The 27530-nt window shown below is 45.1% G+C and overlaps 1 protein-coding gene across 7 annotated transcripts in view; it reads right to left on the reverse strand.

The window, feature by feature from the left end:
• Nucleotides 1-307: 307 nt before the first annotated feature.
• The window catches only part of LOC139461041 (sodium-dependent proline transporter-like), a 97784-nt gene continuing 70561 nt past the window's right edge, over nucleotides 308-27530 (reverse strand). For 4 of the 7 annotated variants that reach the window (XM_071242542.1, XM_071242543.1, XM_071242544.1 and 1 more), the window contains 12 exons: nucleotides 25170-25344; nucleotides 24684-24734; nucleotides 23779-23950; nucleotides 20980-21120; nucleotides 19683-19789; nucleotides 19464-19576; nucleotides 17341-17462; nucleotides 16743-16895; nucleotides 14389-14485; nucleotides 6926-6999; nucleotides 6602-6775; nucleotides 308-5441 (listed from right to left, as the gene is read on the reverse strand). In XM_071242542.1, the coding sequence (XP_071098643.1) occupies nucleotides 5202-5441; nucleotides 6602-6775; nucleotides 6926-6999; nucleotides 14389-14485; nucleotides 16743-16895; nucleotides 17341-17462; nucleotides 19464-19576; nucleotides 19683-19789; nucleotides 20980-21120; nucleotides 23779-23950; nucleotides 24684-24734; nucleotides 25170-25344 (1619 nt within the window). In that variant the 3' untranslated portion in view covers nucleotides 308-5201. The remainder of the gene's footprint in view (nucleotides 5442-6601; nucleotides 6776-6925; nucleotides 7000-14388; nucleotides 14486-16742; nucleotides 16896-17340; nucleotides 17463-19463; nucleotides 19577-19682; nucleotides 19790-20979; nucleotides 21121-23778; nucleotides 23951-24683; nucleotides 24735-25169; nucleotides 25345-27530) is intronic. The other 3 variants (XR_011652868.1, XR_011652867.1, XR_011652866.1) reach the window with 3 other exon arrangements.

The following is a 27530-nucleotide window of genomic DNA, read 5'->3' on the forward strand; positions in this document are numbered from 1 at the left end:
CTTTTGTTAACCATCATCATTAAGTCAGTCAGGAGAGAAAAAACTAACTTCTTTGGTATTATATCTGGCTCAGGCAGTTGCCTCTCCTGTCATGTTGGCATGTAACCTGGTGGTCATCCACTGAGAGGTCAGCCTCTCCTGTCATGTTGGCATGTAACCTGGTGGTCATCCACTGAGAGGTCAACCTCTTGTGTCATGTTGGCATGTAACCTTGTGGTCATCCACTGAGATGTCTGCCTCTCCTTTCATGTTGGCATGTAACCTGGTGGTCATCCACTGAGACGTCAACCTTTTGTGTCATGTTGGCATGTAACCTGGTGGTCATCCACTGAGAGGTCTGCCTCTCCTGTCATGTTGGCATGTAACCTGGTGGTCATCCACTGAGAGGTCAACCTCTTGTGTCATGTTGGCATGTAACCTTGTGGTCATCCACTGAGATGTCTGCCTCTCCTTTCATGTTGGCATGTAACCTGGTGGTCATCCACTGAGACGTCAACCTCTTGTGTCATGTTGGCATGTAACCTTGTGGTCATCCACTGAGAGGTCTGCCTCTCCTGTCATGTTGGCATGTAACCTGGTGGTCATCCACTGAGAGGTATGCCTCTCCTGTCATGTTGGCATGTAACCTGGTGGTCATCCACTGAGAGGTCAGCCTCTCCTGTCATGTTGGCATGTAACCTGGTGGTCATCCACTGAGAGGTCAACCTCTTGTGGCATGTTGGCATGTAACCTGGTGGTCATCCACTGAGAGGTCTGCCTCTTGTGTCATGTTGGCATGTAACCTGGTGGTCATCCACTGAGAGGTCTGCCTCTCCTGTCATGTTGGCATGTAACCTGGTGGTCATCCACTGAGAGGTCTGCCTCTCCTGTCATGTTGGCATGTAACCTGGTGGTCATCCACTGAGAGGTCAGCCTCTTGTGTCATGTTGGCATGTAACCTGGTGGTCATCCACTGAGAGGTCAGCCTCTTGTGGCATGTTGGCATGTAACCTGGTGGTTATCCACTGAGAGGTCTGCCTCTTGTGTCATGTTGGCATGTAACCTGGTGGTCATCCACTGAGAGGTCTGCCTCTTGTGTCATGTCGGCATGTAACCTGGTGGTCATCCACTGAGAGGTCAGCTTCTCCTGTCATGTTGGCATGTAACCTGGTGGTCATCCACTGAGAGGTCTGCCTCTCCTGTCATGTTGGCATGTAACCTGGTGGTCATCCACTGAGAGGTCTGCCTCTCCTGTCATGTTGGCATGTAACCTGGTGGTCATCCACTGAGAGGTCAGCCTCTTGTGTCATGTTGGCATGTAACCTGGTGGTCATCCACTGAGAGGTCTGCCTCTTGTGGCATGTTGGCATGTAACCTGGTGGTCATCCACTGAGAGGTCTGCCTCTTGTGCCATGTCGGCATGTAACCTGGTGGTCATCCACTGAGAGGTCTGCCTCTCCTGTCATGTTGGCATGTAACCTGGTGGTCATCCACTGAGAGGTCAGCCTCTTGTGTCATGTTGGCATGTAACCTGGTGGTCATCCACTGAGAGGTCTGCCTCTTGTGCCATGTCGGCATGTAACCTGGTGGTCATCCACTGAGAGGTCTGCCTCTCCTGTCATGTTGGCATGTAACCTGGTGGTCATCCACTGAGAGGTATGCCTCTTGTGGCATGTTGGCATGTAACCTGGTGGTCATCCACTGAGAGGTCTGCCTCTCCTGTCATGTTGGCATGTAACCTGGTGGTCATCCACTGAGAGGTCAGCCTCTTGTGTCATGTTGGCATGTAACCTGGTGGTCATCCACTGAGAGGTCAGCCTCTCCTGTCATGTTGGCATGTAACCTGGTGGTCATCCACTGAGAGGTCAGCCTCTTGTGTCATGTTGGCATGTAACCTGGTGGTCATCCATTGAGAGGTATCCCTCTTGTGTCATGTTGGCATGTAACCTGTTGGTCATCCACTGAGAGGTCTGCCTCTTGTGCCATGTCGGCATGTAACCTGGTGGTCATCCACTGAGAGGTCTGCCTCTCCTGTCATGTTGGCATGTAACCTGGTGGTCATCCACTGAGAGGTATGCCTCTCCTGTCATGTTGGCATGTAACCTGGTGGTCATCCACTGAGAGGTCTGCCTCTCCTGTCATGTTGGCATGTAACCTGGTGGTCATCCACTGAGAGGTCAGCCTCTTGTGTCATGTTGGCATGTAACCTGGTGGTCATCCACTGAGAGGTCAGCCTCTCCTGTCATGTTGGCATGTAACCTGGTGGTCATCCACTGAGAGGTCAGCCTCTTGTGTCATGTTGGCATGTAACCTGGTGGTCATCCACTGAGAGGTATCCCTCTTGTGTCATGTTGGCATGTAACCTGTTGGTCATCCACTGAGAGGTCTGCCTCTTGTGCCATGTCGGCATGTAACCTGGTGGTCATCCACTGAGAGGTATGCCTCTCCTGTCATGTTGGCATGTAACCTGGTGGTCATCCACTGAGAGGTATGCCTCTCCTGTCATGTTGGCATGTAACCTGGTGGTCATCCACTGAGAGGTCAGCCTCTCCTGTCATGTTGGCATGTAACCTGGTGGTCATCCACTGAGAGGTCAGCCTCTTGTGGCATGTTGGCATGTAACCTGGTGGTCATCCACTGAGAGGTCAGCCTCTTGTGTCATGTTGGCATGTAACCTGGTGGTCATCCACTGAGAGGTCAGCCTCTTGTGGCATGTTGGCATGTAACCTGGTGGTCATCCACTGAGAGGTCAGCCTCTTGTGGCATGTTGGCATGTAACCTGGTGGTCATCTACTGAGAGGTCTGCCTCTTGTGTCATGTTGGCATGTAACCTGGTGGTCATCCACTGAGAGGTATGCCTCTCCTGTCATGTTGGCATGTAACCTGGTGGTCATCCACTGAGAGGTCTGCCTCTTGTGTCATGTTGGCATGTAACCTGGTGGTCATCCACTGAGAGGTCAGCCTCTCCTGTCATGTTGGCATGTAACCTGTTGGTCATCCACTGAGAGGTCAGCCTCTCCTGTCATGTTGGCATGTAACTTGGTGGTCATCCACTGAGAGGTCTGCCTCTTGTGGCATGTTGGCATTTAACCTGGTGGTCATCCACTGAGAGGTCTGCCTCTCCTGTCATGTTGGCATGTAACCTGGTGGTCATCCACTGAGATGTCTGCCTCTTGTGTCATGTTGGCATGTAACCTGGTGGTCACCATCAACTGTTGCAGGCAGGTCGACACACCATTCAAAACATGAGTCATATTTATTGCAACATATCCAGGAGACTGTTGCCATGGTAAAAGAAATAATTTACAGTATCATTAGTATGTGTTTTAATTGATAGACTTTCATTTCTAAACGGTTAAGGGCGAAAACAAAACCACCTTTACTTGAAATGTTGCATGACTTTCTTAAATTGTGCTCATGAAAACACTGCCATGAATGAAGACTCCCGAAGACTTATATTAGGGGTGAAACAATACATCAGTGCACCGTGCATCATAAGTTTTCATGCAATGATACAATACATGAAATGTTTTCTTCTGTACTGATACAAATCTATACACTTGCTAAAATATATTATTAACTACTCGTTCAAAGACACCCCAGCGATTTTGTTAGTCAAATATCTCAAAATGTGAGGTTATTAGCATTCCAAGTCCTCTGCTAAAAATAGCAGCTACGAACATGTGTCTTCAGCTAGCTTTTCCATATCTCAGAAATATTTATAGTCGAGAAGTTTCCATGCAATCTGACGTAAATATGTATATAACGATATGTATCATATCGTTTCCTATGTATCGTGATACGTATTGTATCATGACCTTGCTGTATTGTATCACCCCTCGTTAATATGGTCACAAATAGCTAATCAAAAACAGAAATGTGTATAAGTATTTAGTACAAATGTAATGCTGCCAGTGTGAGTGAGTGAGTGAGTGAGTGAGTGAGTGGGGGTGTACCTGACTCACCAATGGCCAGCATAGTTCCTTCCCAAAATAATAATCAGACCATGGGGCAAGACATTAGCCAGTCCTTAACAAAACAAACACTTCCGCCCCCTGTAAATGTTCTTTTGTACAGTGGTATGTGATACACACATCTGTGTATGATTGTGAAGTCTGTGGTATCAATGTGAAAGGGAATCTAGACACGAAACACAAAGTATGGATACTGTAAAGTTCTATAGTAGAACCTTAAATAGTTCTATAGTAGAACTTTAAATAGTTCTATAGTAGAACTTTGAATAGTTCTATAGTAGAACCTTAAATAGTTCTATAGTAGAACCTTAAATAGTTCTATAGTAGAACTTTAATTGTTCTATAGTAGAACCTTAAATAGTTCTATGGTATAACCTTAAATAGTTCTATAGTAGAACCTTAAATAGTTCTCTAGTACAAAATTAAATAGTTCTATAGTAAAAACTTTAAATAGTTCTATGGTACAACTTGTCTTAAAGGCCCAGGTAGAATCAGTGTTGATCACGAACACACAACAGTAAGTACTGAGACAGATGGACAAAATAGCATGAGGAAGTTTTTGTAAAAGAATTGCATGTAATATCAAAAAGGTGAATTGACAGCATCTGCTGAGTGTCTGAGTGTGACCAGGCAGGCAGCTCCCATTGTCACATGATGCTAGTGACGACAACCTCACACATCACAAGCATGTCGGCACAGGTCGGCACAGGTCGGCCATTGCTTCTGGAGATGGATGTTGATGACATATTCACATTGAGAGCGATGGAATCTCGAGGACTTAAATAAGAAATAAGAGACACTGCTGTCTTTGTAGCCAAAAGTAGAAAGTAGGTCCTGTCCTTGTGTGAAGTTTCACTTCCACATTAAACATGTTTCTCATACAATTGATGAAAAGTGGAATCAAAACAACTATTCGTCACCAGCCATGTTGACGATGTGGTGTCTCTATCACCACGGTGTTGTACAGTGCACTCGGGACAGAACACATTCTTGAACACATGGAACTGAGTTGTCTCCCCCTGCACATCATTAAGCAGCTGCATCAGATCCCTCTGCTCAATGTACCCACAATCCTGACGACTGGCAACAACACACTGTGATATAACCGGTGACATGAAGTAACAAATACTGTCAACATATGCATTTAGAGATTCGGGAGACTTCGGGAGGAACACTCGCATCAGTGTGGAGATGACCTGGGACACAGGCAGCCAGACGTGTGTGCTCAGGCCAGCTGTTGATGCAGCATCAGATGCGTGTACAGTGATTGGAAGCTGTCAATGGCTCCGTCTCCGGGGGGTCATAGTCGTACTTGGGGTTATAACCCAGGTCATCCATGGGGTAGCTGTGTTCCATGTATGTCTGCATATAGGGGGGCGCGGTGGGCTCGGGGGGAGGGGGGTGATACGCCATCAGGGTCTCCTCATGTTCAGTATCCTCGTGTTCACGCACCCGCTCTGTGACGCCACAGCAACACTTAGTGAAGAACTGAAAGTATATGTCGGAAGGCAAAACTTAGACAAGGAAAACAGAGGCCTTAAACTGTCAGTTGATCATGTGGTTAATGGAGCTACAATATCCCAACTGCAGCACAAGGCCATAAGGAAGTACTTGGTACATGGTTTTATCCCCGTCTGTTTCAGTACCATGCCTCACATCTCACGTATGTTACTTTAAGTCCAGCACTCTACAAAACCTGGACATTATATATGTAAATATAATCATCATAATACCATCATCCTTATTCAGTTGGTAAGAAACGGCTGGAAATCCAAAATTATATTTTTCCAACAAGAATGCTTTCAAAGCATAAATTTTCAAAACTGTAATTGTGTTGAATTGCAATGCAAAAAGTAAACATTTAACTGAAAATGACAGAATCAGTGCTTGCTGCAAGGAAACTATTGTTGCGCTGGTATTACTGACTGTCCCTCATCTCTGCTCCTACAATAATGTCAGCCATGCCTAGAGTAAAAAGTGTCTGCACTAACATGGTTACACTTTCGTTGTAGTAGTCACCAGCTGTATGAGAAACAGCTTGGGTATCATCAACCGTACCTGTACCCAACTGCAGACTACGGTTGGGCGTCATCAACCGAAACAGTGCCCAACTGCAGACTAAGGTTGGGCGTCATCAACCGAACCAGTTCCCAACTGCAGACTAAGGTTGGGCGTTATCAACTGTACCAGTTCCCAACTGCAGATTAAGGTTGGGCGTCATCAACCGAACCAGTGCCCAACTACAGACTACGGTTGGGCGTCATCAACCGAACCAGTGCCCAACTGCAGAATACAGTTGGGCGTCATCAACCGTACAAGTGCCCAACTGCAGACTAAGGTTGGGCGTCATCAACCGTACAAGTGCCCAACTGCAGACTAAGGTTGAGCGTCATCAACCGTACAAGTGCCCAACTGCAGACTAAGGTAGGGCGTCATCAACCGTACAAGTGCCCAACTGCAGACTAAGGTTGGGCGTCATCAACCATACCAGTGCCCAACTGCAGACTACGGTTGGGCGTCATCAACCATACCAGTGCCCAACTGCAGACAAAGCTTCGGCGTCATCAAAAGTACCAGTACCCAACTGCAGGCAAAAGGCGTCATCATCCCTGTGATGTGTGTGTGCACTGTGTGTGTGTGTGGCATACCCCAGGTCCGTGTGTGGTGAACAGTGTGTGCAGCGCCCCCAGGAGGATGCCGATGTAGGGAAGGACAGCGATGCACCAGCTCACAATTTTCCAGGGCTCGGGGAACGTGTAGTTGTCTTCCTCGTAGATCAGGTCACGGTCCCTCGTCTTCAGGAACAGCGTGAACCACATACCCTGCGAGGAGTAGAGAAACATATAAACCAAAGACCCTTTAGGGGAGCAGTCAATGCAACTGCTACAGTGGATTATAGATGATGTGTCTGTATGTCCACAGTGGTATCAGTACAAGAGCTACAGTGTATCAGCTGACAGTTGTGAACTCACCGCTGTGAAGACTGCAGAGACAATGAACCACAGACCCATGATTATCCTCTCGGCCAGGGCAAAGTTCTGCTTAACTGAAACACAAACAGAAAATTAGTGTGCCAACTGTTACACTCATGGAGCTTGTCCTTATAAATAACATTAGTGTACCAACTGTTACACTGACTGGAGTGTGTCCTTACAAATAACATTGGTCTGCAAAATGTTACACTCATGGAGCTTGTCCTTATAAATAACATTTGTGTGCCAACTGTTACACTGACTGGAGCTTGTCCTTACAAATAACATTGGTCTGCCCACTGTTACACTAACTGGAGTGTGTCCTTACAACTAACATTGGTCTGCCAACTGTTACACTCATGGAGCTTGTCCTTACAAATAACATTGGTCTGCCAACTGTTACACTGATGGAGCTTGTCCTTACAAATAACATTGGTCTGCCAACTGTTACACTCATGGAGCTTGTCCATACAAATAACATTGGTCTGCCAACTGTTACACTCATGGAGCTTGTCCTTACAAATAACATTGGTCTGCCAACTGTTACACTCACGGAGCTTGTCCTTACAAATAACATTGGTCTGCCAACTGTTACACTCATGGAGCTTGTCCTTACAAATAACATTGGTCTGCCAACTGTTACACTCACGGAGCTTGTCCTTACAAATAACATTGGTCTGCCAACTGTTACACTCATGGAGCTTGTCCTTACAAATAACATTGGTCTGCCAACTGTTACACTCACGGAGCTTGTCCTTACAAATAACATTGGTCTGCCAACTGTTACACTCATGGAGCTTGTCCTTATAAATAACATTGGTCTGCCAACTGTTACACTGATGGAGCTTGTCCTTACAAATAACATTGGTCTGCCAACTGTTACACTCATGGAGCTTGTCCTTACAAATAACATTGGTCTGCCAACTGTTACACTGATGGAGCTTGTCCTTACAAATAACATTGGTCTGCCAACTGTTACACTCATGGAGCTTGTCCATACAAATAACATTGGTCTGCCAACTGTTACACTCATGGAGCTTGTCCTTACAAATAACATTGGTCTGCCAACTGTTACACTCACGGAGCTTGTCCTTACAAATAACATTGGTCTGCCAACTGTTACACTCATGGAGCTTGTCCTTACAAATAACATTGGTCTGCCAACTGTTACACTCACGGAGCTTGTCCTTACAAATAACATTGGTCTGCCAACTGTTACACTCACGGAGCTTGTCCTTATAAATAACATTGGTCTGCCAACTGTTACACTCATGGAGCTTGTCCTTACAAATAACATTGGTCTGCCAACTGTTACACTCACGGAGCTTGTCCATACAAATAACATTGGTCTGCCAACTGTTACACTCACGGAGCTTGTCCTTACAAATAACATTGGTCTGCCAACTGTTACACTCATGGAGCTTGTCCTTACAAATAACATTGGTCTGCCAACTGTTACACTGATGGAGCTTGTCCTTACAAATAACATTGGTCTGCCAACTGTTACACTCATGGAGCTTGTCCTTACAAATAACATTGGTCTGCCAACTGTTACACTCACGGAGCTTGTCCTTACAAATAACATTGGTCTGCCAACTGTTACACTCACGGAGCTTGTCCTTACAAATAACATTGGTCTGCCAACTGTTACACTCATGGAGCTCGTCCTTACAAATAACATTGGTCTGCCAACTGTTACACTCATGGAGCTTGTCCTTATAAATAACATTGGTCTGCCAACTGTTACACTCACGGAGCTTGTCCTTACAAATAACATTGGTCTGCCAACTGTTACACTCATGGAGCTTGTCCTTACAAATAACATTGGTCTGCCAACTGTTACACTCACGGAGCTTGTCCTTATAAATAACATTGGTCTGCCAACTGTTACACTCACGGAGCTTGTCCTTACAAATAACATTGGTCTGCCAACTGTTACACTCATGGAGCTTGTCCTTACAAATAACATTGGTCTGCCAACTGTTACACTCACGGAGCTTGTCCTTACAAATAACATTGGTCTGCCAACTGTTACACTCATGGAGCTTGTCCTTATAAATAACATTGGTCTGCCAACTGTTACACTGATGGAGCTTGTCCTTACAAATAACATTGGTCTGCCAACTGTTACACTCATGGAGCTTGTCCTTACAAATAACATTGGTCTGCCAACTGTTACACTCATGGAGCTTGTCCTTATAAATAACATTGGTCTGCCAACTGTTACACTCATGGAGCTTGTCCTTATAAATAACATTGGTCTGCCAACTGTTACACTCACGGAGCTTGTCCTTACAAATAACATTGGTCTGCCAACTGTTACACTCATGGAGCTTGTCCTTATAAATAACATTGGTCTGCCAACTGTTACACTGATGGAGCTTGTCCTTACAAATAACATTGGTCTGCCAACTGTTACACTCACGGAGCTTGTCCTTACAAATAACATTGGTCTGCCAACTGTTACACTCATGGAGCTTGTCCTTACAAATAACATTGGTCTGCCAACTGTTACACTCATGGAGCTTGTCCTTATAAATAACATTGGTCTGCCAACTGTTACACTGATGGAGCTTGTCCTTATAAATAACATTGGTCTGCCAACTGTTACACTCACGGAGCTTGTCCTTACAAATAACATTGGTCTGCCAACTGTTACACTCATGGAGCTTGTCCTTACAAATAACATTGGTCTGCCAACTGTTACACTCACGGAGCTTGTCCTTACAAATAACATTGGTCTGCCAACTGTTACACTCATGGAGCTTGTCCTTATAAATAACATTGGTCTGCCAACTGTTACACTGATGGAGCTTGTCCTTACAAATATCATTGGTCTGCCAACTGTTACACTCATGGAGCTTGTCCTTACAAATAACATTGGTCTGCCAACTGTTACACTCACGGAGCTTGTCCTTACAAATAACATTAGTCTGCCCACTGTTACACTCACGGAGCTCGTCCTTACAAATAACATTGGTCTGCCAACTGTTACACTGATGGAGCTCGTCCTTACAAATAACATTAGTCTGCCCACTGTTACACTCACGGAGCTTGTCCTTACAAATAACATTGGTCTGCCAACTGTTACACTGATGGAGCTCGTCCTTACAAATAACATTAGTCTGCCCACTGTTACACTCACGGAGCTCGTCCTTACAAATAACATTGGTCTGCCAACTGTTACACTGATGGAGCTTGTCCTTACAAATAACATTGGTCTGCCAACTGTTACACTCATGGAGCTTGTCCTTACAAATAACATTGGTCTGCCAACTGTTACACTCACGGAGCTTGTCCTTACAAATAACATTGGTCTGCCAACTGTTACACTCACGGAGCTCGTCCTTATAAATAACATTGGTCTGCCAACTGTTACACTGACTGGAGCTTGTCCTTACAAATAACATTGGTCTGCCAACTGTTACACTCACGGAGCTTGTCCTTACAAATAACATTGGTCTGCCAACTGTTACACTCACGGAGCTTGTCCATACAAATAACATTGGTCTGCCAACTGTTACACTCACGGAGCTCGTCCTTATAAATAACATTGGTCTGCCAACTGTTACACTCATGGAGCTTGTCCTTACAAATAACATTGGTCTGCCAACTGTTACACTCACGGAGCTTGTCCATACAAATAACATTGGTCTGCCAACTGTTACACTCACGGAGCTTGTCCTTACAAATAACATTGGTCTGCCAACTGTTACACTCATGGAGCTTGTCCTTACAAATAACATTGGTCTGCCAACTGTTACACTCACGGAGCTCGTCCTTATAAATAACATTGGTCTGCCAACTGTTACACTGATGGAGCTTGTCCTTACAAATAACATTGGTCTGCCAACTGTTACACTCACGGAGCTTGTCCTTACAAATAACATTGGTCTGCCAACTGTTACACTCACGGAGCTCGTCCTTATAAATAACATTGGTCTGCCAACTGTTACACTGATGGAGCTTGTCCTTATAAATAACATTGGTCTGCCAACTGTTACACTCATGGAGCTTGTCCTTACAAATAACATTGGTCTGCCAACTGTTACACTCACGGAGCTTGTCCATACAAATAACATTGGTCTGCCAACTGTTACACTCACGGAGCTTGTCCTTACAAATAACATTGGTCTGCCAACTGTTACACTCACGGAGCTCGTCCTTATAAATAACATTGGTCTGCCAACTGTTACACTCATGGAGCTTGTCCTTACAAATAACATTGGTCTGCCAACTGTTACACTCACGGAGCTTGTCCATACAAATAACATTGGTCTGCCAACTGTTACACTCACGGAGCTTGTCCTTACAAATAACATTGGTCTGCCAACTGTTACACTCACGGAGCTTGTCCTTACAAATAACATTGGTCTGCCAACTGTTACACTCATGGAGCTTGTCCTTACAAATAACATTGGTCTGCCAACTGTTACACTCACGGAGCTTGTCCTTACAAATAACATTGGTCTGCCAACTGTTACACTGATGGAGCTCGTCCTTACAAATAACATTGGTCTGCCAACTGTTACACTCATGGAGCTTGTCCTTACAAATAACATTGGTCTGCCAACTGTTACACTCACGGAGCTTGTCCTTACAAATAACATTGGTCTGCCAACTGTTACACTCACGGAGCTTGTCCTTACAAATAACATTGGTCTGCCAACTGTTACACTGATGGAGCTTGTCCTTACAAATAACATTGGTCTGCCAACTGTTACACTCATGGAGCTTGTCCTTATAAATAACATTGGTCTGCCAACTGTTACACTCACGGAGCTTGTCCTTACAAATAACATTGGTCTGCCAACTGTTACACTGATGGAGCTTGTCCTTACAAATAACATTGGTCTGCCAACTGTTACACTGATGGAGCTCGTCCTTACAAATAACATTGGTCTGCCAACTGTTACACTCATGGAGCTTGTCCATACAAATAACATTGGTCTGCCAACTGTTACACTCACGGAGCTTGTCCTTACAAATAACATTGGTCTGCCAACTGTTACACTGATGGAGCTTGTCCTTACAAATAACATTGGTCTGCCAACTGTTACACTCACGGAGCTTGTCCATACAAATAACATTGGTCTGCCAACTGTTACACTCACGGAGCTTGTCCTTACAAATAACATTGGTCTGCCAACTGTTACACTCATGGAGCTTGTCCTTACAAATAACATTGGTCTGCCAACTGTTACACTCACGGAGCTTGTCCTTACAAATAACATTGGTCTGCCAACTGTTACACTCACGGAGCTTGTCCATACAAATAACATTGGTCTGCCAACTGTTACACTCACGGAGCTTGTCCTTACAAATAACATTGGTCTGCCAACTGTTACACTCACGGAGCTTGTCCTTACAAATAACATTGGTCTGCCAACTGTTACACTCACGGAGCTTGTCCTTACAAATAACATTGGTCTGCCCACTGTTACACTCATGGAGCTTGTCCATACAAATAACATTGGTCTGCCAACTGTTACACTCATGGAGCTCGTCCTTACAAATAACATTGGTCTGCCAACTGTTACACTCATGGAGCTTGTCCTTACAAATAACATTGGTCTGCCAACTGTTACACTCACGGAGCTTGTCCTTACAAATAACATTGGTCTGCCAACTGTTACACTCACGGAGCTTGTCCTTATAAATAACATTGGTCTGCCAACTGTTACACTCATGGAGCTTGTCCTTACAAATAACATTGGTCTGCCAACTGTTACACTCACGGAGCTTGTCCTTACAAATAACATTGGTCTGCCAACTGTTACACTCACGGAGCTTGTCCATACAAATAACATTGGTCTGCCAACTGTTACACTCACGGAGCTTGTCCTTACAAATAACATTGGTCTGCCAACTGTTACACTCACGGAGCTTGTTCTTACAAATAACATTGGTCTGCCAACTGTTACACTCACGGAGCTTGTCCTTACAAATAACATTGGTCTGCCCACTGTTACACTCACGGAGCTTGTCCATACAAATAACATTGGTCTGCCAACTGTTACACTCACGGAGCTTGTCCTTACAAATAACATTGGTCTGCCAACTGTTACACTCACGGAGCTTGTCCTTACAAATAACATTGGTCTGCCAACTGTTACACTGATGGAGCTTGTCCTTATAAATAACATTGGTCTGCCAACTGTTACACTCACGGAGCTTGTCCTTACAAATAACATTGGTCTGCCAACTGTTACACTCATGGAGCTTGTCCTTACAAATAACATTGGTCTGCCAACTGTTACACTCACGGAGCTTGTCCTTACAAATAACATTGGTCTGCCAACTGTTACACTCATGGAGCTTGTCCTTACAAATAACATTGGTCTGCCAACTGTTACACTCACGGAGCTTGTCCTTACAAATAACATTGGTCTGCCAACTGTTACACTGATGGAGCTCGTCCTTACAAATAACATTGGTCTGCCAACTGTTACACTCATGGAGCTTGTCCATACAAATAACATTGGTCTGCCAACTGTTACACTCACGGAGCTTGTCCTTACAAATAACATTGGTCTGCCAACTGTTACACTCACGGAGCTTGTCCTTACAAATAACATTGGTCTGCCAACTGTTACACTCACGGAGCTTGTCCTTACAAATAACATTGGTCTGCCAACTGTTACACTCACGGAGCTTGTCCTTACAAATAACATTGGTCTGCCAACTGTTACACTCACGGAGCTTGTCCTTACAAATAACATTGGTCTGCCAACTGTTACACTGATGGAGCTTGTCCTTACAAATAACATTGGTCTGCCAACTGTTACACTCATGGAGCTTGTCCTTACAAATAACATTGGTCTGCCAACTGTTACACTCATGGAGCTTGTCCTTACAAATAACATTGGTCTGCCAACTGTTACACTGATGGAGCTTGTCCTTACAAATAACATTGGTCTGCCAACTGTTACACTCACGGAGCTTGTCCTTACAAATAACATTGGTCTGCCAACTGTTACACTGATGGAGCTTGTCCTTACAAATAACATTGGTCTGCCAACTGTTACACTCAAGTGTAGATGAGTAAGAGACCAGTTATTGACATGACTGAGAAAGATCTGAAATTTTATACATGTCAGCAAAAGCTCCCCCACCGATAATGTTTGCACCTTTCCTCAGTAAAGTGCTGTTTTACACTACTTTTACCAACATCCCAGCTATATCACAGTCCCTTAATGGTAAGGACCAAGAGCTGTTATCATGATATAACATGAACATCACAGAACAAACATCTTTACAGTATAATTATCATATACCTACATAATGTTGTTTTTACCAGTATATATATTACAGCTTTATGTGGGAGTCAAGAATATGCACACGTCAATCATAGCTGACAATGTCACACTCCCAGATATTTTCCTAACCTGGCACAGATCGTCATGTTGAAGTGTTCAAGGTAAACATTTCCAGTGTGAATGGTAGGGGCTGGAGATACTCACTGTACACAACCAGCAGGCCGAATGCCAGCAGTATGACAAGGATAAACTGAAGCTTGGAGATGGACTGGTCAATGAGGATGAAGTAGTACATTCCTGCCTGAAGGAGAACAGAACACAGGGTCAGCTGGCATGTACACACACACACACACAGGGTCAGCTGGCATGTACACACACACACACACAGGATCAGCTGGCATGTACACACACACACACACACACAGGATCAGCTGGCATGTACACACACACACACACACACACAGGGTCAGCTGGCATGTACACACACACACACAAAGGATCAGCTAGCATGTACACACTCACACAGGGTCAGCTAGCATGTACACACTCACACAGGGTCAGCTAGCATGTACACACTCACACAGGGTCAGCTAGCATGTACACACTCACACAGGATCAGCTAGCATGTACACACTCACACAGGATCAGCTAGCATGTACACACTCACACAGGATCAGCTAGCATGTACACACTCACACAGGGTCAGCTAGCATGTACTCACTCACACAGGATCAGCTAGCATGTACACACTCACACAGGATCAGCTAGCATGTACACACTCACACAGGATCAGCTAGCATGTACACACTCACACAGGGTTAGATAGCATGTACACACTCACACAGGGTCAGCTAGCATGTACTCACTCACACAGGGTCAGCTAGCATGTACACACTCACACAGGATCAGCTGGCATGTACACACTCACACAGGGTTAGATAGCATGTACACACTCACACAGGGTCAGCTAGCATGTACTCACTCACACAGGATCAGCTAGCATGTACACACTCACACAGGGTCAGCTAGCATGTACTCACTCACACAGGATCAGCTAGCATGTACACACTCACACAGGATCAGCTAGCATGTACACACTCACACAGGATCAGCTAGCATGTACTCACTCACACAGGATCAGCTGGCATGTACTCACTCACACAGGATCAGCTGGCATGTACACACTCACACAGGATCAGCTGGCATGTACACACTCACACAGGATCAGCTGGCATGTACACACACAGGGTCAGCTGGCATGTAAACACTCACACAGGATCAGCTGGCATGTACACACACAGGGTCAGCTGGCATGTACACAAAGGGTCAGCTGGCATGTAGGATCCCCCCAAACCTTGTCTCTACCTTGGTTGTCTGTAGGATCCCCACAAACCTTGTCTCTACCTTGGTTGTCTGTAGGATCCCCCAAACCATGTCTCTACCTTGGTTGTCTGTAGGATCCCCCAAACCTTGTCTCTACATTGGTTGTCTGTAGGATCCCCCAAACCTTGTCTCTACCTTGGTTGTCTGTAGGATCCCCCAAACCTTGTCTCTACCTTGGTTGTCTGTAGGATCCCCCCAAACCTTGTCTCTACCTTGGTTGTCTGTAGGATCCCCCAAACCTTGTCTCTACCTTGGTTGTCTGTAGGATCCCCCAAACCTTGTCTCTACCTTGGTTGTCTGTAGGATCCCCCAAACCTTGTCTCTACCTTGGTTGTCTGTAGGATCCCCCAAACCTTGTCTCTACCTTGGTTGTCTGTAGGATCCCCCCAAACCTTGTCTCTACCTTGGTTGTCTGTAGGATCCCCCAAACCTTGACTCTATCTTGGTTGTCTGTAGGATCCCCCCCAAACCTTGTCTCTACCTTGGTTGTCTGTAGGATCCCCCCAAACCTTGTCTCTACCTTGGTTGTCTGTAGGATCCCCCAAACCTTGTCTCTACCTTGGTTGTCTGTAGGATCCCCCCAAACCTTGACTCTACCTTGGTTGTCTGTAGGATCCCCCCAAACCTTGACTCTACCTTGGTTGTCTGTAGGATCCCCCAAACCTTGTCTCTACCTTGGTTGTCTGTAGGATCCCAAAACTTGTCTCTACCTTGGTTGTCTGTAGGATCCCCCCAAACCTTGTCTCTACCTTGGTTGTCTGTAGGATCCCCCAAACCTTGTCTCTATCTTGGTTGTCTGTAGGATCCCCCCCAAACCTTGTCTCTACCTTGGTTGTCTGTAGGATCCCCCCAAACCTTGTCTCTACCTTGGTTGTCTGTAGGATCCCCCAAACCTTGTCTCTACCTTGGTTGTCTGTAGGATCCCCCCAAACCTTGTCTCTACCTTGGTTGTCTGTAGGATCCCCCCAAACCTTGTCTCTACCTTGGTTGTCTGTAGGATCCCCCAAACCTTGTCTCTACCTTGGTTGTCTGTAGGATCCCCCCAAACCTCGTCTCTACCTTGGTTGTCTGTAGGATCCCCCCAAACCTTGTCTCTACCTTGGTTGTCTGTAGGATCCCCCCAAACCTTGTCTCCACCTTGGTTGTCTGTAGGATCCCCCAAACCTTGTCTCTACCTTGGTTGTCTGTAGGATCCCCATGCCTTTAGCAACACACATGATGACAAAGGTCATGAGCAGGTGGATGACGATCTTGCTGCAGCACTTCTTGTCTATCCACTCCTCCAGACTGTCCATGATGTTGTCCACTATGGTCAAGGAGCCCACCACCTGGACATACATAACAACACTCACTTGGATGTCTTCCCCCCAAAACATAATCTCTTGAAGAAAATTTTATTTATTTTATGTATGTTGAATTAGATCTGATTTGGGTGATCAACTCACTTACACAGCCAATTACTGCTAATATTGATCAACGTGTTGATATGATGATGAAAGATTTGCACAATTTAACAGTTACACGTGCAGTCATGTTTGAAATAGATAAACAAACTGCAGACCAAGATATACACAGTACAGATGTTCTGCACAATTTTTCACCCCAATAACATACAACATAAAATATACATGTTAAACACAGGTCTGATCACTACAGTACAGCTGAACTCAGTAAATCACAGTTTATTCATTGTCTCCCTACAAATCTCTCATACAGTAAGTTTTACAGCTGGTAATTAGCTATCGTTTAGTCAAGCACAACTCCCCTACTCACCAAGAACATGAGACCGAAGAGGAATGCGGAGAGAAGGAAGAGGAAAGCGTAGATGGGTGGAATGTTGAGAGCTGTGAAGGCTGCCGGCATCTGCCACAGCACCAGCCCTGGCCCAACCTCCTCTGTAACACACAAACACACACCAGGAGTATCACAGCTGTACACACTGGGATCATCACAGCTGTACACACTGGGATCATCACCGCTGTACACACTGGGATCATCACAGCTGTACACACTGGGATCATCACAGCTAAAAAAAAATGGGTCATCACAGCTGTACACACCATGATCATCACAGCTGTACACACCAGGGTCATCACAGCTGTACACACTGGGATCATCACAGCTGTACACACTGGGATCATCACCACTGTACACACTGGGATCATCACAGCTGTACACACTGGGATCATCACAGCTGTACACAAAATGGGTCATCACAGCTGTACACACCAGGGTCATCACAGCTGTACACACCAGGGTCATCACAGCTGTACACTCAGGGATCATCACAGCTGTACACACCAGGAGCATCACAGCTGTACACACTGGGATGATCACAGCTGTACACTCAGGGATCATCACAGCTGTACACTGAGGGATCATCACAGCTGTACACACCAGGATCATCACAGCTGTACACTGAGGGATCATCACAGCTGTACACACTGGGATCATCACAGCTGTACACACAGGGATCATCACAGCTGTACACACTAGGATCACCACAGCTGTTCACATAGGGATCATCACAGCTGTACACACAGGGATCATCACAGCTGTACACACAGGGATCATCACAGCTGTTCACATAGGGATCATCACAGCTGTACACTGAGGGATCATCACAGCTGTACACACTGGGATCATCACAGCTGTACACTGAGGGATCATCACAGCTGTACACTGAGGGATCATCACAGCTGTACACTGAGGGATCATCACAGCTGTACACACTGGGATCATCACAGCTGTACACACAGGGATCATCACAGCTGTACACACTGGGACCATCACAGGTGTTCACACAGGGATGATCACAGCTGTACAAGAGGATCATCACAGCTGTACACACTAGGATCACCACAGCTGTTCACATAGGGATCATCACAGCTGTACACACAGGGATCATCACAGCTGTACACACAGGGATCATCACAGCTGTACACACAGGGATCATCACAGCTGTACACAACTGGATCATCACAGGTGTTCACACAGGGATGATCACAGCTGTACAACAGGATCATCACAGCTGTACACACTAGGATCACCACAGCTGTACAACAGGATCATCACAGGTGTTCACATAGGGATCATCACAGCTGTACACACCAGGATCATCACAGCTGTACACACAGGGATCAATACAGCTGTACACCAGGATCATCACAGCTGTACACACAGGGATCATCACAGCTGTACACACCAGGATCATCACAGCTGTACACATCAGGATCATCACAGCTGTTCACACAGGGATCATCACAGCTGTACACTGAGGGATCATCACAGCTGTACACTGAGGGATCATCACAGCTGTACACACAGGGATCATCACAGCTGTACACACAGGGATCATCACAGCTGTACACACCAGGATCATCACAGCTGTACACACAGGGATCATCACAGCTGTTCACACAGGGATCATCACAGCTGTACAACAGGATCATCACAGCTGTACACACAGGGATCATCACAGCTGTACACATCAGGATCATCACAGCTGCTCTCTGTCTGTATCAATGCTGCTCACATAACACTGTCAAGTCACCAGTCAGACCTAAGTAATAATAACTCAGCTGCTTCAACTATCAAAAGGCACCAGCCCTATCTATCTATCTAAATTTGGTGAAGAAATATTGTACAGTTTTCAAGATCTGCGCTGTAAACTAGCACTACTGACATTTCCAACCTAAGTCAAAGTTGTTGCTTTGGAAAATAAAAATATTTTTGTTGAAAATACCCAAATATCAAAAGGCACCAGTTCACAATATTGTACAGTTAAACAACATCTTGCACGAAATGGACAGACTGACGGTGTCCATTTAATTACCCCGTAAAACGTGTTGCAGTGAATACCTACTGTGTATGCCATGAATCACAAAAAAACTTACTCTGCATGCCAGGACTCTGCTGTTTGAAGATCATGTCACCCAGATATGGTGCCATGGCAATTGGAGGGAGCTGGCTGAAGAGTGCGTAGACCCCGATCATGAGAACCCAAGTGCTGCACAGAGAGAGGTTGAAGATGAAGTTCACAGGCTATGACAACTGTACTCTCTGATGCTGTGACATTTTATCATGGAGCCATGGGGCTATTTAGTGGTACTCACATGTTTCGTATTGACCTCCCCTTGCCACACATCTTGCCCATGGTAGCAGCAATGACCGTCCACACGGGCAGCGAGTTCATCACCACGAGAAGGGACTGGTGCCAGCTCTATCAAGGGACAACACGCATCAGTGTGTGCATACATCATAGGTGAGTATATGAAATATGCTTTGAGAGAATGTAATAATTCAATCCAAGAGAAGTTGGTGTATACGTAGACGTAAAGCACTGTATTCTGAGTTGTAGGCGTGGTGTATACGTACACGTAAAGCACTGTATTCTGAGTTGTAGGCGTGGTGTATACGTACACGTAAAGCACTGTATTCTGAGTTGTAGGCGTGGTGTATACGTACACGTAAAGCACTGTATTCTGAGTTGTAGGTGTGGTGTATACGTACACGTAAAGCACTGTATTCTGAGTTGTAGGCGTGGTGTATACGTACACGTAAAGCACTGTATTCTGAGTTGTAGGCGTGGTGTATACGTACACGTAAAGCACTGTATTCTGAGTTGTAGGTGTGGTCTATACGTACACGTAAAGCACTGTATTCTGAGTTGTAGGCGTGGTGTATACGTACACGTAAAGCACTGTATTCTGAGTTGTAGGCGTGGTGTATACGTACACGTAAAGCACTGTATTCTGAGTTGTAGGCGTGGTGTATACGTACACGTAAAGCACTGTATTCTGAGTTGTAGGTGTGGTCTATACGTACACGTAAAGCACTGTATTCTGAGTTGTAGGCGTGGTCTATACGTACACGTAAAGCACTGTATTCTGAGTTGTAGGCGTGGTGTATACGTACACGTAAAGCACTGTATTCTGAGTTGTAGGTGTGGTGTATACGTACACGTAAAGCACTGTATTCTGAGTTGTAGGTGTGGTGTATACGTACACGTAAAGCACTGTATTCTGAGTTGTAGGTGTGGTCTATACGTACACGTAATGCACTGTATTCTGAGTTGTAGGTGTGGTGTATACGTACACGTAAAGCACTGTATTCTGAGTTGTAGGCATGGTGTATACGTACACGTAAAGCACTGTATTCTGAGTTGTAGGTGTGGTGTATACGTACACGTAAAGCACTGTATTCTGAGTTGTAGGCGTGGTGTATACGTACACGTAAAGCACTGTATTCTGAGTTGTAGGCATGGTGTATACGTACACGTAAAGCACTGTATTCTGAGTTGTAGGCATGGTCTATACGTACACGTAAAGCACTGTATTCTGAGTTGTAGGCGTGGTGTATACGTACACGTAAAGCACTGTATTCTGAGTTGTAGGTGTGGTCTATACGTACACGTAAAGCACTGTATTCTGAGTTGTAGGCGTACACCTGCTTGAGGTAGGAGAGGGCAGCGGAGCGGTCAAGATGGGTGTAGCCATAGCCCAGGACAGCAAGCAGACAGGACAGAGCAGCTGGCCCCATCACGAACAACACCTGGCAAAGGAAAGGGACCTTGTAGAGTCAGACTGCCCTCCTGCCATCAAACAGCAAACGTTTTGCTGGCTATGCCTCTATGACACCATGCAATGTCCACAGGAAAAGATTTCACTTCTATGCAATTTCTTCTATGTGAGGCTTAGAATTTGTCACTGAAACCTAATATCAGCACTACATGGAGTGTTTCCATAAATTCCCATGTGTTTGGTGAGGTAGCTATCAGCACTACATCTAGTGTTTACATAAATTCCCATGTGTTTGGTGAGGTAGCTATCAGCACTACATCTAGTGTTTACATAAATTCCCATGTGTTTGGTGAGGTAGCTATCAGCACTACATCTAGTGTTTACATAAATTCCCATGTGTTTGGTGAGGTAGCTATCAGCACTACATCTAGTGTTTACATAAATTCCCATGTGTTTGGTGAGGTAGCTATCAGCACTACATCTAGTGTTTACATAAATTCCCATGTGTTTGGTGAGGTAGCTATCAGCACTACATCTAGTGTTTACATAAATTCCCATGTGTTTGGTGAGGTAGCTATCAGCACGACATCTAGTGTTTACATAAATTCCCATGTGTTTGGTGAGGTAGCTATCAGCACTACATCTAGTGTTTACATAAATTCCCATGTGTTTGGTGAGGTAGCTATCAGCACTACATCTAGTGTTTACATAAATTCCCATGTGTTTGGTGAGGTAGCTATCAGCACTACATCTAGTGTTTACCGTATTTTCTTGAGTATAGTGCGCACTTTTTTAAAAAAAAACACAGCTGTGTAGAAGGGGGTGCGCATTATACACAAATTATGAGTTTGGATGTTTTTTTCCCCCATGGAAAGACATTACCGTGAGCACGAAACACCGGGAATACTATGTCAACAAATCCATACTGAAGTACGCAAAATAATTATGTAATTACACTGTCTGGCTATAAAAAGTGTTCTTTGTATATCTGGACTTATGTTTGTAACTTATTTCATTGATTTTATTCAAAATTCCTTATAATATTGTTTTTATTAATTTCGGCGAAATCGTGTGTGAAGCGATCGGAAGATCGCACAACTCACCGTTATTAACAGCAACCACGGTCAGAATACCGCTATTGACGCCTTGAAACAAACTTTAGTTGACAGAGAATGGATACATATATCATAAATGACATACTTTGACTCGTTAAAAGTCATATTTGTTTTTGTTTGACGATTCTATGTCAACATGAAATTCTCGCGATCACGTGATCACGTGCGCGTGAGCCTTGACGGTGACTGGTCAGACATGTTCCATGTAAAAAATAATACCCGGGAATAGCGATCAGCTGCTTCGCTTAGGGTTATTATTATTTTAAATATATTTAGTAAAGGTTGCATATAATTAAGAAAATAATGGAATATATTATTCCTGATAAATAAAATAGTTTCAGATACAATTGTTGCCGATCCTTGCATTAAAAATCTTATAAAGTTATATGATTGGGTGTGTCTTGACCGAATCACCGGTCGATTCCAAGAAAACGTGTGTACAGCTGATTGCTGTTTCCAGCTTAGTTTACGAGAAAATACGCAAGGTAATCTTAATCCCTAAATATAAAACAATGCCTAGCAGAACAATAAATACTATTTAAACGGTAAATAAACATGTCTGGTGATTTTTTATCTCAAATTTCGAATTTGTACTGACGAAGTTTCTCAGCACCCGTTCGTTTGCCGGACTTCGCTGAAAGGGTACGGTGTAAAAATTTTCTGCGCATAATATTCAAATTTCTTTTTTTCCAAAATATTGAACCCGCTAGAGGGGGGTGCGCATTATACATAGGTGCGCACTATACTCAAGAAAATACGGTACATAAATTCCCATGTGTTTGGTGAGGTAGCTATCAGCACTACATCTAGTGTTTACATAAATTCCCATGTGTTTGGTGAGGTAGCTATCAGCACTACATGGAGTACTACATAAATTCCCATGTGTTTGGTGAGGTAGCTATCAGTACTACATCTAGTGTTTACATAAATTCCCATGTGTTTGGTGAGGTAGCTATCAGCACTACATCTAGTGTTTACATAAATTCCCATGTGTTTGGTGAGGTAGCTATCAGCACTACATGGAGTGCTACATAAATTCCCATGTGTTTGGTGAGGTAGCTATCAGTACTACATCTAGTGTTTACATAAATTCCCATGTGTTTGGTGAGGTAACTATCAGCACTACATGGAGTGCTACATAAATTCCCATGTGTTTGGTGAGGTAGCTATCAGCACTACATGGAGTGTTTCCATAAATTCCCATGTGTTTGGTGAGGTAGCTATCAGCACTACATCTAGTGTTTACATAAATTCCCATGTGTTTGGTGAGGTAGCTATCAGCACTACATGGAGTGCTACATAAATTCCCATGTGTTTGGTGAGGTAGCTTCAGCACTACATCTAGTGTTTACATAAATTCCCATGTGTTTGGTGAGGTAGCTATCAGCACTACATCTAGTGTTTACATAAATTCCCATGTGTTTGGTGAGGTAGCTATTAGCACTACATCTAGTGTTTACATAAATTCCCATGTGTTTGGTGAGGTAGCTATTAGCACTACATCTAGTGTTTACATAAATTCCCATGTGTTTGGTTGAGGTGAGGTAGCTATCAGCACTACATCGAGAGTTTACCCATCCACAGAAGCGTCCTCCAAAGCCAACGAGGAGGAAGATGATGACCCACACAATAGCCAGAGTCACTGGCATTAGAGAGACCTCTGCCTTCCGTGCGATCTCTGTGAACTTCCACTGAGGAAAGCCATCCATGGAATCCACGCCAGTGGAAATCTGAAGAAACTCGTGTCTGCAAACAAATACTGCACTCTAATCACAGGGGCAAATAAATACTGCAATCTAATCACAGGGGCAAACAAATACTGCACTCTATTCACAGGGGCAAACAAATACTGCACTCTAATCACAGGGGCAAACAAATACTGCACTCTATTCACAGGGGCAAACAAATACTGCACTCTGATCACAGGGGCAAACAAATACTGCACTCTAATCACAGGGGCAAACAAATACTGCACTCTAATCACAACAGCAAACAAATACTCCACTCTAATCACAGTTGCAAACAAATACTGCACTCTAATCACAACAGCAAACAAATACTGCACTCTAATCACAACAGTAAACAAATACTGCACTCTAATCACAACAGCAAACAAATACTGCCTGCACTCTGATCACAGGGGCAAAATATAGAGAAGTTATAGGTGTGTTCAGGGCCTCAGTGACACATTGCCACAAAGTGACGGAACAATTTCTTGGCAGAACATATTTTCAAATTAACATCAATACCTGCATTGTTCAAAAGGTCTATATTTTCACTGCAAGAGAACCAGTAGCTTGAGCCTAAAATTTTGCAACTGTTTAATCTGTGAGAAACTCATGAACTACATGTGTGCCCAGTCTGAGGGGAATTTAAACAAACCATCAACTATAATACTTCAGTGCAGCATCAAGGGAGACAATCCATTAGTTGTCTCCCCTTGGCTGTTGTATCACCCCTGCAGTGGCACCTGACTTACTTGTAAAACAACTCCTCCGCTCTGTGGTAGGATTTCATGTTGTTTAAAATTCTGCAAAAGTACAAGCTCTTTTTAACACACTGAAAATGACAAATATATAAGTTAAAAAGTCTTTTAAATAGTTTAGAAAATTATTTGACATGCTCATTTAACTGAAAACTAAACTTATGACATGATATTATATTTGACATGATGAAGTCTAAGTATGACATAAAAGGTTCAATCTGAATCCCAAACCAAATGTTTGTACTGACGATCAGTTCACACAAATAAATTCACTATATGGATCATTTGTTGATGTGGACTTGGGTGATCTTACTGTTGAGAATCTGGATTAACATCGTTCCATTCTAAAAAATAAACCTTGGAATTACTAATAGGTGCCAGCTTCAAATGACCATTGACTACAGATAATTCACAATTCATCATAGCTGTTATTCTCTGTTTGTTGGAGTTGTATTTGTGTCTGTTACCACGGTTACTTACTTCACCTCTGAATGGCCATCATAGCAGAAAGGTTGGTCGATTATTGTCTTACAGTTGCCCCACACGTATGGCTGCTCCGAGATGGCGATGAAGGCATAGGTGCCAAACTGGGCAACAATGGGGGCGAGGTTGGTGAGTCTTAACAGCAGATCTATCACAGCCACCACACCCACACCTACAACACAGGGCACAGAGGTGGAGATACAGGGCAGATCTATCACAGCCACCACACCCACACCTACAACACAGGGCACAGAGGTAGAGAGACAGGGCAGATCTATCACAGCCACCACACCCACACCTACAACACAGGGCACAGAGGTAGAGAGACAGGGCACAGAGGTAGAGAGACAGGGCAGATCTATCACAGCCACCACACCCACACCTACAACACAGGGCACAGAGGTAGAGAGACAGGGCAGATCTATCACAGCCACCACACCCACACCTACAACACAGGGCACAGAGGTAGAGAGACAGGGCACAGAGGTAGAGAGACAGGGCAGATCTATCACAGCCACCACACCCACACCTACAACACAGGGCACAGAGGTAGAGAGACAGGGCACAGAGGTAGAGAGACAGGGCAGATCTATCACAGCCACCACACCCACACCTACAACACAGGGCACAGAGGTAGAGAGACAGGGCACAGAGGTAGAGAGACAGGGCAGATCTATCACAGCCACCACACCCACACCTACAACACAGGGCACAGAGGTAGAGAGACAGGGCACAGAGGTAGAGAGACAGGGCAGATCTATCACAGCCACCACACCCACACCTACAACACAGGGCACAGAGGTAGAGAGACAGGGCAGGGATGTGGAGAGACAGGGCAGATCTATCACAGCCACCACACCCACACCTACAACACAGGGTACAGAGGTAGAGAGACAGGGCAGGGATGTGGAGAGACAGGGCAGATCTATCACAGCCACCACACCCACACCTACAACACAGGGCACAGAGGTAGAGAGACAGGGCAGGGATGTGGAGAGACAGGGCAGATCTATCACAGCCACCACACCCACACCTACAACACAGGGCACAGAGGTAGAGAGACAGGGCAGGGATGTGGAGAGACAGGGCAGATCTATCACAGCCACCACACCCACACCTACAACACAGGACACAGAGGTAGAGAGACAGGGCAGGGATGTGGAGAGACAGGGCAGATCTATCACAGCCACCACACCCACACCTACAACACAGGGCACAGAGGTAGAGAGACAGGGCAGGGATGTGGAGAGACAGGGCAGATCTATCACAGCCACCACACCCACACCTACAACACAGGGCACAGAGGTAGAGAGACAGGGCAGGGATGTGGAGAGACAGGGCAGATCTATCACAGCCACCACACCCACACCTACAACACAGGGCACAGAGGTAGAGATACAGGGCAGAGATGTGGAGAGACAGGGCAGAGATGTGGAGAGACAGGGCAGAGATGTGGAGAGACAGGGCGGAGATGTGGAGAGACAGGGCACAGAGGTAGAGAGACAGGGCAGAGATGTGGAGAGACAGGGCAGAGATGAAGAGATACAGGGCAGAGATGTAGAGATACAGGGCAGAGATGAAGAGATACAGGGCAGAGATGTAGAGAGACAGGTCAGAGATGAAGAGATACAGGGCAGAGATGAAGAGATACAGGGCAGAGATGAAGAGATACAGGGCAGAGATGTAGAGATACAGGGCAGAGATGAAGAGATACAGGGCAGAGATGAAGAGATACAGGGCAGAGATGAAGAGATACAGGGCAGAGATGTAGAGAGACAGGTCAGAGATGAAGAGATACAGGGCAGAGATGAAGAGATACAGGGCAGAGATGAAGAGATACAGGGCAGAGATGTAGAGATACAGGGCAGAGATGTGGAGAGACAGGGCAGGGATGTGGAGAGACAGGGCAGAGATGTGGAGATACAGGGCAGAGATGAAGAGATACAGGGCAGAGATGAAGAGATACAGGGCAGAGATGTAGAGATACAGGGCAGAGATGTGGAGATACAGGGCAGAGATGAAGAGATACAGGGCAGAGATGTGGAGAGACAGGGCAGAGATGTGGAGATACAGGGCAGAGATGAAGAGATACAGGGCAGAGATGTAGAGATACAGGGCAGAGATGAAGAGATACAGGGCAGAGATGAAGAGATACAGGGCAGAGATGAAGAGATACAGGGCAGAGATGAAGAGAGACAGGGCAGAGATGAAGAGATACAGGGCAGAGATGAAGAGATACAGGGCAGAGATGAAGAGATACAGGGCAGGGATGTGGAGAGACAGGGCAGAGATGTGGAGAGACAGGGCAGAGATGAAGAGATACAGGTCAGAGATGTGCAGATACAGGTCAGAGATGTG

The sequence above is a fragment of the Haliotis cracherodii genome, unplaced genomic scaffold (assembly GCF_022045235.1).
Source record: "Haliotis cracherodii isolate W230 unplaced genomic scaffold, xgHalCrac1.p SCAF_14, whole genome shotgun sequence".
Taxonomy (NCBI): domain Eukaryota; kingdom Metazoa; phylum Mollusca; class Gastropoda; order Lepetellida; family Haliotidae; genus Haliotis; species Haliotis cracherodii.